We start from the raw sequence: 16,709 nt of genomic DNA on the forward strand, positions 1-16,709 counted from the left end.
ACCTATCCTGGCTTAATTTAGCCAGGATTAGAGCTGAGTCGGTTCCTCAAAAGGTGAATTATCTTGAAGATTAGTTTAGCCAGTTCACCCTGGCTAGGTTTAGCCTTATCCGATTCCTCAAAAGAGAATTGAAGCAAGCCTAGCTTAGTTACCATGGCAATTTAGCTGTGAAGTTAGCCTGGTCAGGAGTCAGGCTAACAGCCAAGCTTACTTAATCTAGTGCCTTGTTCTTCAAGTTTTTCCACAGTTAATTCAAAACATGTGTTTGTATATGGACTCATTTTAATGACCCTGCATTCAAATAAAATGAAATAAATTCAATAAGATATAATCAAATTAATTACTGAAATAGTGTGTGACCATGAATCATAATCATAATTGTTTCACAATGACTCATGTGATATGTAATTGTCACTCTGTTATAGTTAACACTATAGTTCATCTTGTTGTTAGATGTTTGATAATATATTTAAAAAAAAATATATATTATAAAAAATGTCTGACACATACATACACACACATATACCCGTAACTAATCATTTATATATATATATATATATATATATATATATATATATATATATATATATATATATATATATATATAAATTATTAGTTATGGGTTTAAAGGAGCCTCTTTGTAAGTCAATAAGGAGCATATTTTAAATTATCAATTTCTAGTCAATGGAGAAATTATTTTTTATTTCTTGTCCACCTTTGGAGTTACATCATGATGGCAAGGTAACTACACAACCCAAACCTCTATCAAAGTGGTCTTGCAAATGTGGGGTTATTTATTGCGTGTCTCGTCCCGTCCCGTCCCCCCCGCACATCCCGTCACGGTCACGGCCCCCTGTCGCGGTCAACCCCCCCCCCCCCCCGTCCCCCGTCCCGTCCTGTCCCGTTGTGGCCCCCGTCGCAGTACACCCCCCGTCCCGTCCCGTCCCGTTCGTCCCGTTGCCCGTCCGTCTCAAACACACACACACACACACACACACACACACACACACACACACACACACACACACACACACACACACACACACACACACACACACACACACACACACACACACACACACACACACACACACACACACACACACACACACAGTGTGTGCTTGCAATACTTTGCCATGCTTTCTCCCTGGATCTATTTATTGTCGCGTTTCCTTTCTTGCTTAAATACATTTTACTTCCTTGTATAATTTCATGAGCTGCTGCAGTGCTGCTATTCAGCCACAGAGAAGAACGCTGCTCTGGTTTTGGACTCCGTGATTGGTCAAGTTCAAGGAATCTGCGCTCGAGTTCATGGTCTTTTATAGAAATACGTCGCCGGCGAATCGCCGCCCATTCAGCCTGGCTTCATTATCCTGGCTGGACACAGCCTGGCTTGACATAGCCTAGCTCGACAAAGTTGCTCCTTTTCAGCCTGGCTTGGCGTCTGAGGAACGGAATAGACGAGGCTTTTCGGAACCGACTTTGTCAAGCCTGGAATTGGCTTAAGGCCAGGCTTTTTTAATTCACCTTTTGAGGAACAGGCCCCTGGATGGATGGATGGAGTCAAAGCGATGCAGAACCACGTCACGTCTGTGACTTTGATCTTGTCTGTCATGTGACTTTGTAGCTCATCTGGTCTGTCATGTGACTTTGTAGCTCATCTGGTCTGTCATGTGACTTTGTAGCTCATCTGGTCCGTCATGGTGAAACTGCAGCATCCCAAATCACGGGAGGTGCGTCGCTCGGTAAGGAACATCTTCAAATAAAGGGTGCGAGCACGACTCAAACTCTTCTCAACAATAATAAACTTTCTTATTGCACGGTCGGGAAAAGCAACTTTATCTTTAACAGTTTTTTTCTAATTTATTTTGTATATATACAAATGTAACATACAAATCTTGCAACAATTTATTTTGTCATAAGCATACATAACTAACAAAATACAAAATATACATCTATTATCTATTATTGAAACAATGTATAATTCACAAATGTTTTAAAATAATAGTAATAATAAAGAGAGAAAAAGAGGGGAAAAGGAAGAGAGGGAAGGGGGGGAAAGAAAGGGGATTGATTGATTGATTGAATATTTTATTAGGCAAACATGTAAAACAGCACAGTTACATTTAGAACTGTGCTGTGCTGTGCGTTATTGCACGGTCGGGAAAAGCAACTTTATCTTTAACAGTTTTTTTCTAATTTATTTTGTATATATACAAATGTAACATACAAATCTTGCAACAATTTATTTTGTCATAAGCATACATAACTAACAAAATACAAAATATACATCTATTATCTATTATTGAAACAATGTATAATTCACAAATGTTTTAAAATAATAGTAATAATAAAGAGAGAAAAAGAGGGGAAAAGGAAGAGAGGGAAGGGGGGGAAAGAAAGGGGATTGATTGATTGATTGAATATTTTATTAGGCAAACATGTAAAACAGCACAGTTACATTTAAAATACTTTGTCTAAAAGGTCCGTTCATAAGTCATTGCGGTGTTGTTTCCAATGAGGGCCTTTGTATTCAATTCATAGACATAGTGGCACCACAGTTAAAATATCGTTACAAAAAAAAAAACAGGTAAAAGATAACATGTACATCAAAAAATAAAAAAGGGTGAAAAAAGAAAATAAAACAACAAGAACGGGGGGGGGGGGGGGGGTCGTCTGTCTAATGGGAAAATAGTACTACCTCCTTTCTTTGCCTACTGAAAGGTGAATTAGGGCTGCAGCCCAATCAGGGCTGTTCTAAAAGAACCCTGCGATCTGCACTTTTTGAGGGATGGGGTTAAAGTATTCCAAACCTGGGTGGCAGTGCTGTAGAAGGAGAATTTGCCCATGTTTGTTTTGAGGGTGGGTGGGAACCCTGCTGTCTCGCCTAGTGCCCACACTTAGGTCTCCTCATCAAGCGGCACCCGCAAACTATCGTAACAGTCAAGGAAGGGGGTGCAAATCTCCTTTAATTTTTGAACAGACCCTTTAAGTGTGTACTTAATGGGAAAAGTAACTTTACAATAAATCTCAGTAAGAGAATACCAGCATCACGGAACCTCCTTTTAGGCAACCGCCTTTAAGGCACTTTTATTTATTTATTTTAAGCATGGTAGTATGCTGCAAAGCAGACAGCAACGTACGCGTTTCGGCGTTAAGCCTTCATCAGCGTTGTGTGTGTGTGGGCAACGTAAGTGTCCTATTTATAGTGTCCGGGTAAGACAACTTCCCCTGTCCATGTACAGACCAACAACTTCCCCTGTCCATGTACAGACCAACAACTTCCCCTGTCCATGTACAGACCAACAACTTCCCCTGTCCATGTAGAGACCAACAACTTCCTCTGTCCATGTAGAGACCAACAACTTCCCCTGTCCATGTAGAGACCAACAACTTCCCCTGTCCATGTACAGTCTTACCCGGACACTATAAATAGGACAGTTCTTGCCCACACACACAATGCTGATGAAGGCTTAACGCCGAAACGCATACGTTGCTATCTGTTCTGCAGCATACTACCATGCTTAAAATATATAAATAAAAGTGCCTTAAAAGGGTTCCGTGATGCTGGTATTCTCTAACTGAGATTTATTGTGAATCTATACTATAAATATCATGGTGTATCATGTCACTATAAATAAACATTATATCATATCACTATAAATATCATGGTGTATTATTATATCATGTCACTATAAATAAACATTATATCATATCACTATAAATATCATGGTGTATCTTGTCCTCCACTGATCTGGACGTCAGGGACCGTTTGAGGCTCATCAATCTTCGTTGTCGGGTGATGATGATGGGGAGGTGGGAAGGGAACCAGTGGAGAGCTGGTTGCGTAGCTGTTTAGGCTGGTGTAGAGCGGTGGCAGATCCGGTAGGACGGCGGTGACAGGAGGAGATGGATCTGGATGGTAGGTTCAGATGGTTCTGCTGGTGGAGGTCGTCCAGAGCTTTGGCCAAACCGTCTGCAAACGCCTCCTGCTCCTCCATCTGAATCTTGCTGTAGTTTCTGTAGAGAAACTGGCCTGGGGGGTACAGGCTGCTTCTGCTGCTGAGAGACAGTGTAGTGTGTCAGTAAACTATAGGATCATAGAATACAGAGAGACAGTGTAGTGGGTCAGTAAACTATAGGATCATAGAATACAGAGACAGTGTAGTGTGTCAGTAAACTATTAGCCTCGGAAACCCAGGCTTTTTTTTTTGTTACAAAAGAAAAAAAGCCTGGGGGAGCCATGCAGGAGCCATGCTTGGACCTTGTTATCTCCTAACCAATCAGAGTGCAGAGGGGCGTCGCTCTAAATTTGGTGACGTCAGCGTGCTCCGTGCACAGGCCGAGGGGGGGAGGGGAGGGGAGGCGGGGACATAGATTGGTGAAGCAATAGGAAGCCACGCACAAATCCGGGCGGCTGTGTTTGGGTCCGCCCTTCAAGACCATGGATTGAGCTCGTAGCCTCAGGCTAGTAAACTATAGGATCATAGAATACAGAGAGACTGTGTAGTGTGTCAGTAAACTATAGGATCATAGAATACAGAGAGACAGTGTAGTGTCTCAGTAAACTATAGGATCATAGAATACAGAGAGACAGTGTAGTGTGTCAGTAAACTATAGGATCATAGAATACAGAGAGACAGTGTAGTGTGTCAGTAAACTATAGGATCATAGAATACAGAGAGACAGTGTAGTGTCTCAGTAAACTATAGGATCATAGAATACAGAGAGACAGTGTAGTGTCTCAGTAAACTATAGGATCATAGAATGTAGAGAGACAGTATAGTGTCAAGTATTGACAGTATTGTCAAGCATTTGCAACCATTTCAACCTCAAGACAACCTCAAGCCCTTTGAGTCGAGTGCGTCTTTCCGTGGAAGTTTGTTGCTTTTTATTAGGAATCCAGAGTGTCACCTCGCCGCCTGTCACCTCGCCGCCTGCTCCTCCCTGTAGTCTTCATGCATACGGACCTCCTCATCCATCTGAGCCTGCAGGTCCTGTGGACAGAGAGGGGAGTGTGTCGGTTGACCATGTTCACACGTCATAATCATTCATGTTCAGGTCTGTAACTCTGACAGTGTACAAATGGAACCAATTGGACCCTTACGGGTCTATAACTCTGAGAGTGTACACATGTTACCCCACAAATCATTAGGCATTACAGACAGTATAGTGTGTCAGTAAACTATAGGATCATAGAATACAGAGAGACAGTGTAGTGTCTCAGTAAACTATAGGATCATAGAATACAGAGAGACAGTGTAGTGTCTCAGTAAACTATAGGATCATAGAATACAGAGAGACAGTGTAGTGTCTCAGTAAACTATAGGATCATAGAATACAGAGACAGTGTAGTGTCTCAGTAAACTATAGGATCATAGAATACAGAGAGACAGTGTAGTGTCTCAGTAAACTATAGGATCATAGAATACAGAGACAGTGTAGTGTCTCAGTAAACTATAGGATCATAGAATACAGAGAGACAGTGTAGTGTCTCAGTAAACTATAGGATCATAGAATACAGAGAGACAGTGTAGTGTCTCAGTAAACTATAGGATCATAGAATACAGAGACAGTGTAGTGTCTCAGTAAACTATAGGATCATAGAATACAGAGAGACAGTGTAGTGTCTCAGTAAACTATAGGATCATAGAATACAGAGACAGTGTAGTGTCTCAGTAAACTATAGGATCATAGAATACAGAGAGACAGTGTAGTGTCTCAGTAAACTATAGGATCATAGAATACAGAGAGAGTAGTGTCTCAATAAACTATAGGATCATAGAATACAGAGAGACAGCGTAGTGTCTCAGTAAACTATAGGATCATAGAATACAGAGACAGTGTAGTGTCTCAGTAAACTATAGGATCATAGAATACAGAGAGAGGGTGTAGTGTGTCAGTAAACAATAGTATCATAGAATGTAGAGAGACAGTGTAGTGTCTCAGTAAACTATAGGATCATAGAATACAGAGAGAGGGTGTAGTGTGTCAGTAAACAATAGTATCATAGAATGTAGAGAGACAGTGTAGTGTCTCAGTAAACTATAGGATCATAGAATACAGAGACAGTGTAGTGTCTCAGTAAACTATAGGATCATAGAATACAGAGAGACAGTGTAGTGTCTCAGTAAACTATAGGATCATAGAATACAGAGAGACAGTGTAGTGTCTCAGTAAACTATAGGATCATAGAATACAGAGAGACAGTGTAGTGTCTCAGTAAACTATAGGATCATAGAATACAGAGAGACAGTGTAGTTATTCAGTAAACTATAGGACCAATCACCAAAGGAAATACATCTGATGACATGAATGTAACTGAATGTTACAGTTTGTACATTTTGCTATAGTTACTTGGTTTTTGCTTTAACTTACATTTGACTTTAAAGTTTACATGGCTTTTCATATAACTTAAGGTAGATTGTTAGTGTTTTTAAGGGATATTGTTCCATTGTTTGACAATTGTCTGATTCTTCTAATTCATGTACTAGTGTTAGTGAGACATGAGCTACATTCACAATCAGCATTCAAACGTCCACAGTCTGCATCCAGAATATGGATGATTACAAATATAAGTTGACTGACTTTAGTGTTATGATCTAGAGGTTAGGTGTAGGATGTGCTATGTGACTCAGACCATATAAAGGATATGAGTGAGACTATGAAAAATCATGTGACACTGTTTGTCTGGAGACATAATATATCCACACAGACAGTGTAGGATGGTGAACTACAACTAAACCCTGATTAGGCCTATTAACTTAAGATGGGGGGGGGCAGGCTGGGGGAGTGAGGGGAGGAGAAGGGTCTGGGGGAAGGTGGTGGCGAGGCCTGTACTGGTACCATAGCTGGGCGGGAAGGGGAACTCCTGGTGCATGGACTTGATCATCTGCTGCTGCGCCTGCTGACTCACTGCTGTAAACCTGTAAACCTGTGATGTGACAATAAAACATACAGATTCAAATTCTATTCCCCCGCTCAGGAGCAACTCGGCACGGTGCCTGTCTTTCTTGTTTGACATTTGGCTCATTAATTATTCATAAGTCCTTCCCTCACATCACTAGGACATTTCTTTGCTATAATATTAGATTTGTTATTACATGTAGTTTGAATACGTACAGAAGGAAGTAGGAAGGGCTGGAACTGTGATTCATCTGAGGTGAACATCAGAGACTGATGCTTCTGCTCTGGCTTCAAGACTACAGAGAGAGAAAAGAAGATTTTACATTTACTTTAAACAAGTACATTGTAAATGTACATCCTGCTGGTGAATTCCTCTGCCTCAATCTTGGCCTCAAGCAGGTTCTTGACCAGCTCTTTTGAATTAGACACCAGCTTGATCACAGTGAAAAATAACTTCTTACACTTCAGAATGTAAGAAGGCCCCGCCCTCTGTGATACTGCGGTGGATGCAGATCGGGGCTGCATGGCAGCAGGAGCCTGGATGAGCTTCGGCTGTCCACTCCCGCTGAGATCCAAGACCTTATTTGTCGAGGGCCAAACTGTCTGGGTCATTCCTTCCTCTCAGGGCCGTTCCTTCACCTTCAGCCTTGGCTTCCTGTCCTGATGGATGATGATGAAGATTAGTTAGGACAGTCATTTAATTGTCCTATTTGTTATTCCATTATAATTCTCTTTTTTTATGATATGTGACCAGTATGAACTTAACACTGGGAAGAGGCAGGGTGAAGGCAGGTATCCTTGTTCTTTTAAAAGTATTTTAGTTGTGATGTGAATGTTATTAGTATAGTCTGATGGCTGATCATCAAGGACACAGTGATGTTGTGATGTGAATGTTATTAGTATAGTCTGATGGCTGATCATCAAGGACACAGTGATGTTGTGATGTGAATGTTATTAGTATAGTCTGATGGCTAATCATCAAGGACACAGTGATGTTGTGATGTGAATATTATTAGTATAGTCTGATGGCTAATCATCAAGGACACAGTGATGTTGTGATGTGAATGTTATTAGTATAGTCTGATGGCTGATCATCAAGGACACAGTGATGTTGTGATGTAAATGTTATTAGTATAGTCTGATGGCTGATCATCAAGGACACAGTGATGTTGTGATGCACTTTGAGCAGCAGAACAACATCCATTCTGAGGCAACAAGATACATTGTAGTGCTTTGTACCTTTTCAGCTTAGTGTCATTCATTCTCTCACACTGTTTTATATTACAGTTGATATAGTTACATGGTGTTCTAGTTCTAGTACAGGCCCAGGGGCAGATTTAGGCATCGGTGACATGGGCCGCTGGCCAGGGAGCCAACATGTGAGAGGCAGGACAAAAGAAACAATAATAATAATAATAATAACAATAATAATAATAATAGTGCAACTGGGAGTGCAGATCTCCGCCAGGCTGGGTTGCCTACCTAGTGGAGCCACTTTCCTCCACTGTCTTGGTCTCTGGTGGCATGGGACGAACAGAACGAGTGACGTCATAGGGCCAGTAGGGGCCCAGGAGGTCGTTCACGTAGACCGTCAAAGGAGTCTTCATCGCTCCTCCTCCTTCTCCTCTGGATATCCCAGACATCCAGAGATCGGAGACGTCCTCGGATGTGTGAGTCCTGAAAGAATTTTGACACAATTGGGTAAAACCATGGTAATCTCAGACATAATGATGGAATAAAGCAATGTTAAACAGTAAGACATGTACCTCAGTGTGTTTAATGTTAAACACTAAGACATGTACCTCAGTGTGTTTAATGTTAAACACTAAGACATACCTCAGTGTGTTTAATGTTAAACACTAAGACATACCTCTGTGTGTTTAATGTTAAACACTAAGACATGTACCTCAGTGTGTTTAATGTTAAACACTAAGACATGTACCTCAGTGTGTTTAATGTTAAACACACTGAGGCTACATGTCTTAGTATGTTTAATGTACACAGAGGTACATTAAACATACCTCTGTGTGTTTAATGTTAAACACTAAGACATGTACCTCAGTGTGTTTAATGTTAAACACTAAGACATGTACCTCAGTGTGTTTAATGTTAAACACTAAGACATGTACCTCAGTGTGTTTAATGTTAAACACTAAGACATGTACCTCAGTGTGTTTAATGTTAAACACTAAGACATGTACCTCAGTGTGTTTAATGTTAAACACTAAGACATACCTCAGTGTGTTTAATGTTAAACAGTAAGACATGTACCTCAGTGTGTTTAATGTTAAACACTAAGACATACCTATGTGTGTTCCAGCTTTGGTCTTTAGCAAACATGTAGACACTTTAAAACAGACCAGGAAACATCTTCAACAGGTCAATAGCAGCAGCATCCTCAGCACTGTGAACAGACATTATATGGGTGATGATGATGATGATGGGAAGGGAACCAGTGGAGAGCTGGTTGCGTAGCTGTAGGCTGGTGTAGAGCAGGTGGAGGTGGAGGTCGTCCAGATTTTTGGCCAAACCGTCTGCAAACGCCTCCTGCTCCTCCATCTGAATCTTGCTGTAGTTTCTGTAGAGAAACTGGCCTGGGGGGTACAGGCTGCTTCTGCTGCTGCTCTGGATGGATACAGGTCCAGAGGGAACCTAAACATTGTGGGCACATTCATGTTAAATTGGATTTTTTTATTCTTTCCAAAATGTAAAAATAAATAATAAAGAACGGCCCAACAGGTCCGAGATAATGTTTACATGATTTGAACATGCACGATCAGACCAACATGTATACCCTTCAACTTCTTGTTTATAACCATGCCCTGGCTATCCATGGGCTTTGTAGCAATTGTAGAAATATTAGGCCTTAAATGTAATTTTAAAGCATGTATTATAGGTACCCTATTATTTGGCCCACCATTTATAATATTATAATAATAATAATCTTCATTTATAGAGCACCTTTCAGACAAATGCAGTTCAAAGTGCTTTACATTCAAGTTAAAAACACAAGTGAAACAAAACAATAAGTTCAAATCTAGTGAAGAGTAGCGGCACCTGTCAGCGGGGAGTGTTGGGCGGGAGGAGTAGAACGATGGCTCTACATCCTCCCGGTGGAGGCTCCTCACTGGCAGGTGAGTCAGTAGGATACGACAGCAATGACAACACACTAATGTGTGTGTGGAGGAATCAATTGGCATCCTCTCTCTCTCTCTCTCTGGGCTCTACACTAGGGGCCAGTAGTAGGGCCCTACCCTTACCGTGGGGTCAGTCTGTTTCTGTCTCTCTGGTCTCTTTCTTCTTCTCTGTGGCGTTTCTTCACCTCCAGCTTCCTGTCCTCTCTTGTGGGCACAGAGGAAGACAATGATGAAGATGAGTTAATTAGTTAATTAGTTAGTTAAGTATTATCTGTTTAATGAAGACATGTCACGATTCAAACTGATTCAAACTGACGCAGCTCCCAGAGACGCACACAGAGAGAGCTCCCAGAGACGCAGGTCCCAGGGACGCACACAGAGAGAGCTCCCAGAGAACCCCTGGTTGTTGGAATAACAAAAAAAAGAAAAGGAAAAAAGAAAAAAAAAGAAAGAAGAAAAGAAAGGGAAAAAAAAGAGAAGAGGAAAAAAAGAGGAAAAAAAAAAAGAAAAGCAAAGAGGAAAAAAAAGTAAAAAGAAAGAAAAAAAAAAATAATAAAATAAAGAAAAAAGGAAAAAAAGAGAAGAAAAAAGAAAGGTTAAGTAGTGGCGTTTCCAGGAATTACATTTTGAGGAGGCGAAATGTGTGACTCCCCCCCCCTCCTTTGGGTCCGCCGACCCCCGCAGACCCCCAAAAAAATGTGCATCCCTATGGGCGAGGGTTGCTCTACTGCATACATGGACAACTGGTGGCCCGGGGGCCACATGCGGCCCCTACCTTCACTTAATGTGGCCCACAGGCTAGTATCAGAATAGTGATATATTATTGATTTCAGCTGTTATGATTCCTAACATGCAAACATGATTAATTACTTCAGTCTATATTATAGTAGCTTAATGACTAGTATTAACATTCTGTTGTCTTTTTTATGTCCAATGTATTTGTATTTAAGTTCATAAAGTTAATATAAGTATAACTAAATGCATTTGAAATTAAATAAAAATGTTAGTTTTCAGGATTCCAATTCAAAAATAGCAATAATTACAGATCTACAAGCTCAAAATGCATCGCACGTTTTCATGTTCGAGAGTCGCTGTCGGGGCAGATACCTCTTATCTCCATATTTTACCTTTTTTTGTTTTTTTTTTCGTAAATTAACGCCCCACTTTATCATAGCCTGGCATGGCCAGAGTAGGTTATCATATGGAAATGTGTGCACATCTTTGAATACATTTTTAACTAAAATCTTTGCTTCTGGGGGGTTCTTGGAACAAAGTATTTTAACTCTTTGACTGCCAGAGTATTTTCATAAAGTACTCCCCCATTGCCAGCAATTTTCGTGTTTTTTTTATTTTTATATTTTGAAAAATTTCATGAAAATAATTGAACAGACTGTTTTTTAAAGACGCCGCACAAATCCGCCACCAGAGAGCAGCACATGATAGCTTGATCAGCTCCTGGTGTCACTGTTTACCTTCTTGAGCTATTAGACAGGGAAAACCATGAAAACGGATGTGACGTCCTCCCACATTGTTTTGATCGTCAGAATTACGTTGTGATACACGACGGCGATGACTGATCGTCACCCAGACCATAGATTATAGAAGAGAAACTGTCCGTTTGTCCGTCATACCGTGTGAAAAACCGTTTGTTTACCTATTTTGGACGAAATGACCGGGGGAAAATAATCAAAAACCGGAAACGGAACCCAGGACATGAAACCGGATGCAGATATGGGTGAAGTAAGTGGAACTCGAGAATAACATTGAATTTTAAGCAGCATAGCGCGATCAGAGATTAAACAATGAACGCAAATCCAACGCGTCAAACGCGTCAATGGCGTGGGTGGATTAAGTAGTTATTGACGCGTTTTCGAGTCAATGGCGTTTATAGAGTTAAGATGACGGGGTCCACGGACAAATACATATCATTTTGGGTGGTCCTTGACATGAAAAAAGTTTGAGACATTGTTGCAACATAAGTTTTTCTTTTTTTTATATTCAAAATGTTCAAATAAATAGCAGATCTACAAGCTCATAGCACGGCACCGAGTGCTATGATCTGTTCTTTTTGAATAGCCCAAAGTATAAAATAATGGTTATAGCTAAAAAAATTAAATGACACAGAGTGCGTTCCCAGATGGAATGGGTTAATGAGGTATGAATGTAATGTGCGTGTGTACGTGCGTGCGTGCATAAGAGAGAGAGAGAGATAGAGACCTCTCAGACAGAGGTGAGCAGCCTCTGGTCTGCACTGATGGTGAACATGGAAGTGTGTAGATGTCTAGGAAGAGCTCCTTCACTTAAAGCCAGTTCCTGCATCTTAGTGGCTATCTCCTTCACACACACACACACACACACACACACACACACACACACACACACACACACACACACACACACACACGCGTGAAGTTTGGTTTGACACTGTGGTTGGTGGATGTACCAGCAGTGGTGGAAAAAGTACTCACATTTTTTATTTGAGTAAAAGTCTGTGATTTGGTATCAAAATGAACTCAAAGTGCCAAAAGTAGAAAGTACTCTTTATGCAGAATGTCCCGTTTGACAAGTTTTCAAATGTATAAAATGTATCCTCAAGTTTCCTAGGGCATGGTGGGCATCACTTCCTGTCGATTTGATCAGGTATCACATCGTCAGTAAGTGATGCCCGCAACGCCCTAGGAAACTTGTGGATAAGCTCACAATGCATTGCGATGCATTGTGAGCTTGTAGATCGTCTATTTTCAAATGGCCGAAATGTACATAGGGCTGTAGAGGTTAATGTGTGTTTTGTGATAATAATCAAATCTGCAAAGTAACTAGTAACTGAAGTTTTCAAATAATTGTAGTGGAGTAAAAGTACAATATTTGTCTCTAATATTGTCTCTTGTCTCAAAAATGTACTTAAGTACAGTACTTGAGTACATTTACTTAGTTACTTTCTACCTCTGTGTGCCAGCCACTTACCTCAATGATGGCCTTCATGACTAGACCTGCTCCTTTCACTATGGCCATGGAGGGATGCTGAGAGAGAGAGAAAGAACCATAAATACTCATATATCAACCGTCAGCTCAAATCAACTCCAATTTCTAAAGGTCAATCTGGCTTCGATTCACCATTATTTTATACTTTGGGATATTCAAAAACAGCAGATCTACAGAGCTACGAGCTTGTAGATCTGCTATATTTTTGGGGAAATTGTGTAAATGTGCGCAAATCTTTGAATATAATGTTTTTTAAAGTTTGTACATTTTGCTATAGTTACTTGGTTTTTGCTTTAACTTACATTTGACTTTAAAGTTTACATGGCTTTTCATATAACTTAAGGTAGATTGTTAGTGTTTTTAAGGGATATTGTTCCATTGTTTGACAATTGTCTGATTCTTCTAATTCATGTACTAGTGTTAGTGAGACATGAGCTACATTCACAATCAGCATTCAAACGTCCACAGTCTGCATCCAGAATATGGATGATTACAAATATAAGTTGACTGACTTTAGTGTTATGATCTAGAGGTTAGGTGTAGGATGTGCTATGTGACTCAGACCATATAAAGGATATGAGTGAGACTATGAAAAATCATGTGACACTGTTTGTCTGGAGACATAATATATCCACACAGACAGTGTAGGATGGTGAACTACAACTAAACCCTGATTAGGCCTATTAACTTAAGATGGGGGGGGCAGGCTGGGGGAGTGAGGGGAGGAGAAGGGTCTGGGGGAAGGTGGTGGCGAGGCCTGTACTGGTACCTGTACTGGTACCATAGCTGGGCGGGAAGGGGAACTCCTGGTGCATGGACTTGATCATCTGCTGCTGCGCCTGCTGACTCACTGCTGTAAACCTGTAAACCTGTGATGTGACAATAAAACATACAGATTCAAATTCTATTCCCCCGCTCAGGAGCAACTCGGCACGGTGCCTGTCTTTCTTGTGTGACATTTGGCTCATTAATTATTCATAAGTCCTTCCCTCACATCACTAGGACATTTCTTTGCTATAATATTAGATTTGTTATTACATGTAGTTTGAATACGTACAGAAGGAAGTAGGAAGGGCTGGAACTGTGATTCATCTGAGGTGAACATCAGAGACTGATGCTTCTGCTCTGGCTTCAAGACTACAGAGAGAGAAAAGAAGACTTTACATTTACTTTAAACAAGTACATTGTAAATGTACATCCTGCTGGTGAATTCCTCTGCCTCAATCTTGGCCTCAAGCAGGTTCTTGACCAGCTCTTTTGAATTAGACACCAGCTTGATCACAGTGAAAAATAACTTCTTACACTTCAGAATGTAAGAAGGCCCCGCCCTCTGTGATACTGCGGTGGATGCAGATCGGGGCTGCATGGCAGCAGGAGCCTGGATGAGCTTCGGCTGTCCACTCCCGCTGAGATCCAAGACCTTATTTGTCGAGGGCCAAACTGTCTGGGTCATTCCTTCCTCTCAGGGCCGTTCCTTCACCTTCAGCCTTGGCTTCCTGTCCTGATGGATGATGATGAAGATTAGTTAGGACAGTCATTTAATTGTCCTATTTGTTATTCCATTATAATTCTCTTTTTTTATGATATGTGACCAGTATGAACTTAACACTGGGAAGAGGCAGGGTGAAGGCAGGTATCCTTGTTCTTTTAAAAGTATTTTAGTTGTGATGTGAATGTTATTAGTATAGTCTGATGGCTGATCATCAAGGACACAGTGATGTTGTGATGTGAATGTTATTAGTATAGTCTGATGGCTGATCATCAAGGACACAGTGATGTTGTGATGTGAATGTTATTAGTATAGTCTGATGGCTAATCATCAAGGACACAGTGATGTTGTGATGTGAATGTTATTAGTATAGTCTGATGGCTAATCATCAAGGACACAGTGATGTTGTGATGTGAATGTTATTAGTATAGTCTGATGGCTAATCATCAAGGACACAGTGATGTTGTGATGCGAATGTTATTAGTATAGTCTGATGGCTAATCATCAAGGACACAGTGATGTTGTGATGTGAATGTTATTAGTATAGTCTGATGGCTGATCATCAAGGACACAGTGATGTTGTGATGTGAATGTTATTAGTATAGTCTGATGGCTGATCATCAAGGACACAGTGATGTTGTGATGCGAATGTTATTAGTATAGTCTGATGGCTAATCATCAAGGACACAGTGATGTTGTGATGCGAATGTTATTAGTATAGTCTGATGGCTAATCATCAAGGACACAGTGATGTTGTGATGTGAATGTTATTAGTATAGTCTGATGGCTGATCATCAAGGACACAGTGATGTTGTGATGTAAATGTTATTAGTATAGTCTGATGGCTGATCATCAAGGACACAGTGATGTTGTGATGCACTTTGAGCAGCAGAACAACATCCATTCTGAGGCAACAAGATACATTGTAGTGCTTTGTACCTTTTCAGCTTAGTGTCATTCATTCTCTCACACTGTTTTATATTACAGTTGATATAGTTACATGGTGTTCTAGTTCTAGTACAGGCCCAGGGGCAGATTTAGGCATCGGTGACATGGGCCGCTGGCCAGGGAGCCAACATGTGAGAGGCAGGACAAAAGAAACAATAATAATAATAACAATAATAATAATAATAATAATAGTGCAACTGGGAGTGCAGATCTCCGCCAGGCTGGGTTGCCTACCTAGTGGAGCCACTTTCCTCCACTGTCTTGGTCTCTGGTGGCATGGGACGAACAGAACGAGTGACGTCATAGGGCCAGTAGGAGGTCGTTCACGTAGACCGTCAAAGGAGTCTTCATCGCTCCTCCTCCTTCTCCTCTGGATATCCCAGACATCCAGAGATCGGAGACGTCCTCGGATGTGTGAGTCCTGAAAGAATTTTGACACAATTGGGTAATCTCAGACATAATGATGGAATAAAGCAATGTTAAACAGTAAGACATGTACCTCAGTGTGTTTAATGTTAAACACTAAGACATGTACCTCAGTGTGTTTAATGTTAAACACTAAGACATGTACCTCAGTGTGTTTAATGTTAAACACTAAGACATACCTCAGTGTGTTTAATGTTAAACACTAAGACATACCTCTGTGTGTTTAATGTTAAACACTAAGACATGTACCTCAGTGTGTTTAATGTTAAACACTAAGACATGTACCTCAGTGTGTTTAATGTTAAACACTAAGACATACCTCAGTGTGTTTAATGTTAAACACTAAGACATGTACCTCAGTGTGTTTAATGTTAAACACTAAGACATGTACCTCAGTGTGTTTAATGTTAAACACTAAGACATGTACCTCAGTGTGTTTAATGTTAAACACTAAGACATGTACCTCAGTGTGTTTAATGTTAAACACTAAGACATGTACCTCAGTGTGTTTAATGTTAAACACTAAGACATACCTCAGTGTGTTTAATGTTAAACACTAAGACATGTACCTCAGTGTGTTTAATGTTAAACACTAAGACATGTACCTCAGTGTGTTTAATGTTAAACACTAAGACATGTACCTCAGTGTGTTTAATGTTAAACGCTAAGACATGTACCTCAGTGTGTTTAATGTTAAACAGTAAGACATGTACCTCAGTGTGTTTAATGTTAAACACTAAGACATACCTATGTGTGTTCCAGCTTTGGTCTTTAGCAAACATGTAGACACTTTAAAACAGACCAGGAAACATCTTCAACAG

General features: G+C 40.5%; 1 protein-coding gene across 1 annotated transcript; it reads right to left on the bottom strand.

Moving 5' to 3' along the window:
* Positions 1–9,255: 9,255 nt before the first annotated feature.
* Positions 9,256–14,162, bottom strand: LOC308074081 (uncharacterized protein; the record flags this gene model as incomplete). The annotated part of the gene is made up of 5 exons (XM_080413415.1): positions 14,083–14,162; positions 13,795–13,894; positions 13,008–13,064; positions 10,167–10,247; positions 9,256–9,558 (listed from the first exon to the last, which is right to left on the bottom strand). Exons 2-5 carry the CDS (start codon positions 13,807–13,809, stop codon positions 9,256–9,258), a joined length of 456 nt encoding a protein of 151 aa, XP_080269541.1. The 5' UTR covers positions 13,810–13,894; positions 14,083–14,162.
* Between the last annotated feature and the right edge of the window lie 2,547 nt (positions 14,163–16,709).

Source organism: Gymnoscopelus braueri, assembly GCF_963280865.1.
Source record: "Gymnoscopelus braueri genome assembly, chromosome: 19".
Classification (NCBI taxonomy): Eukaryota; Metazoa; Chordata; class Actinopteri; order Myctophiformes; family Myctophidae; genus Gymnoscopelus; species Gymnoscopelus braueri.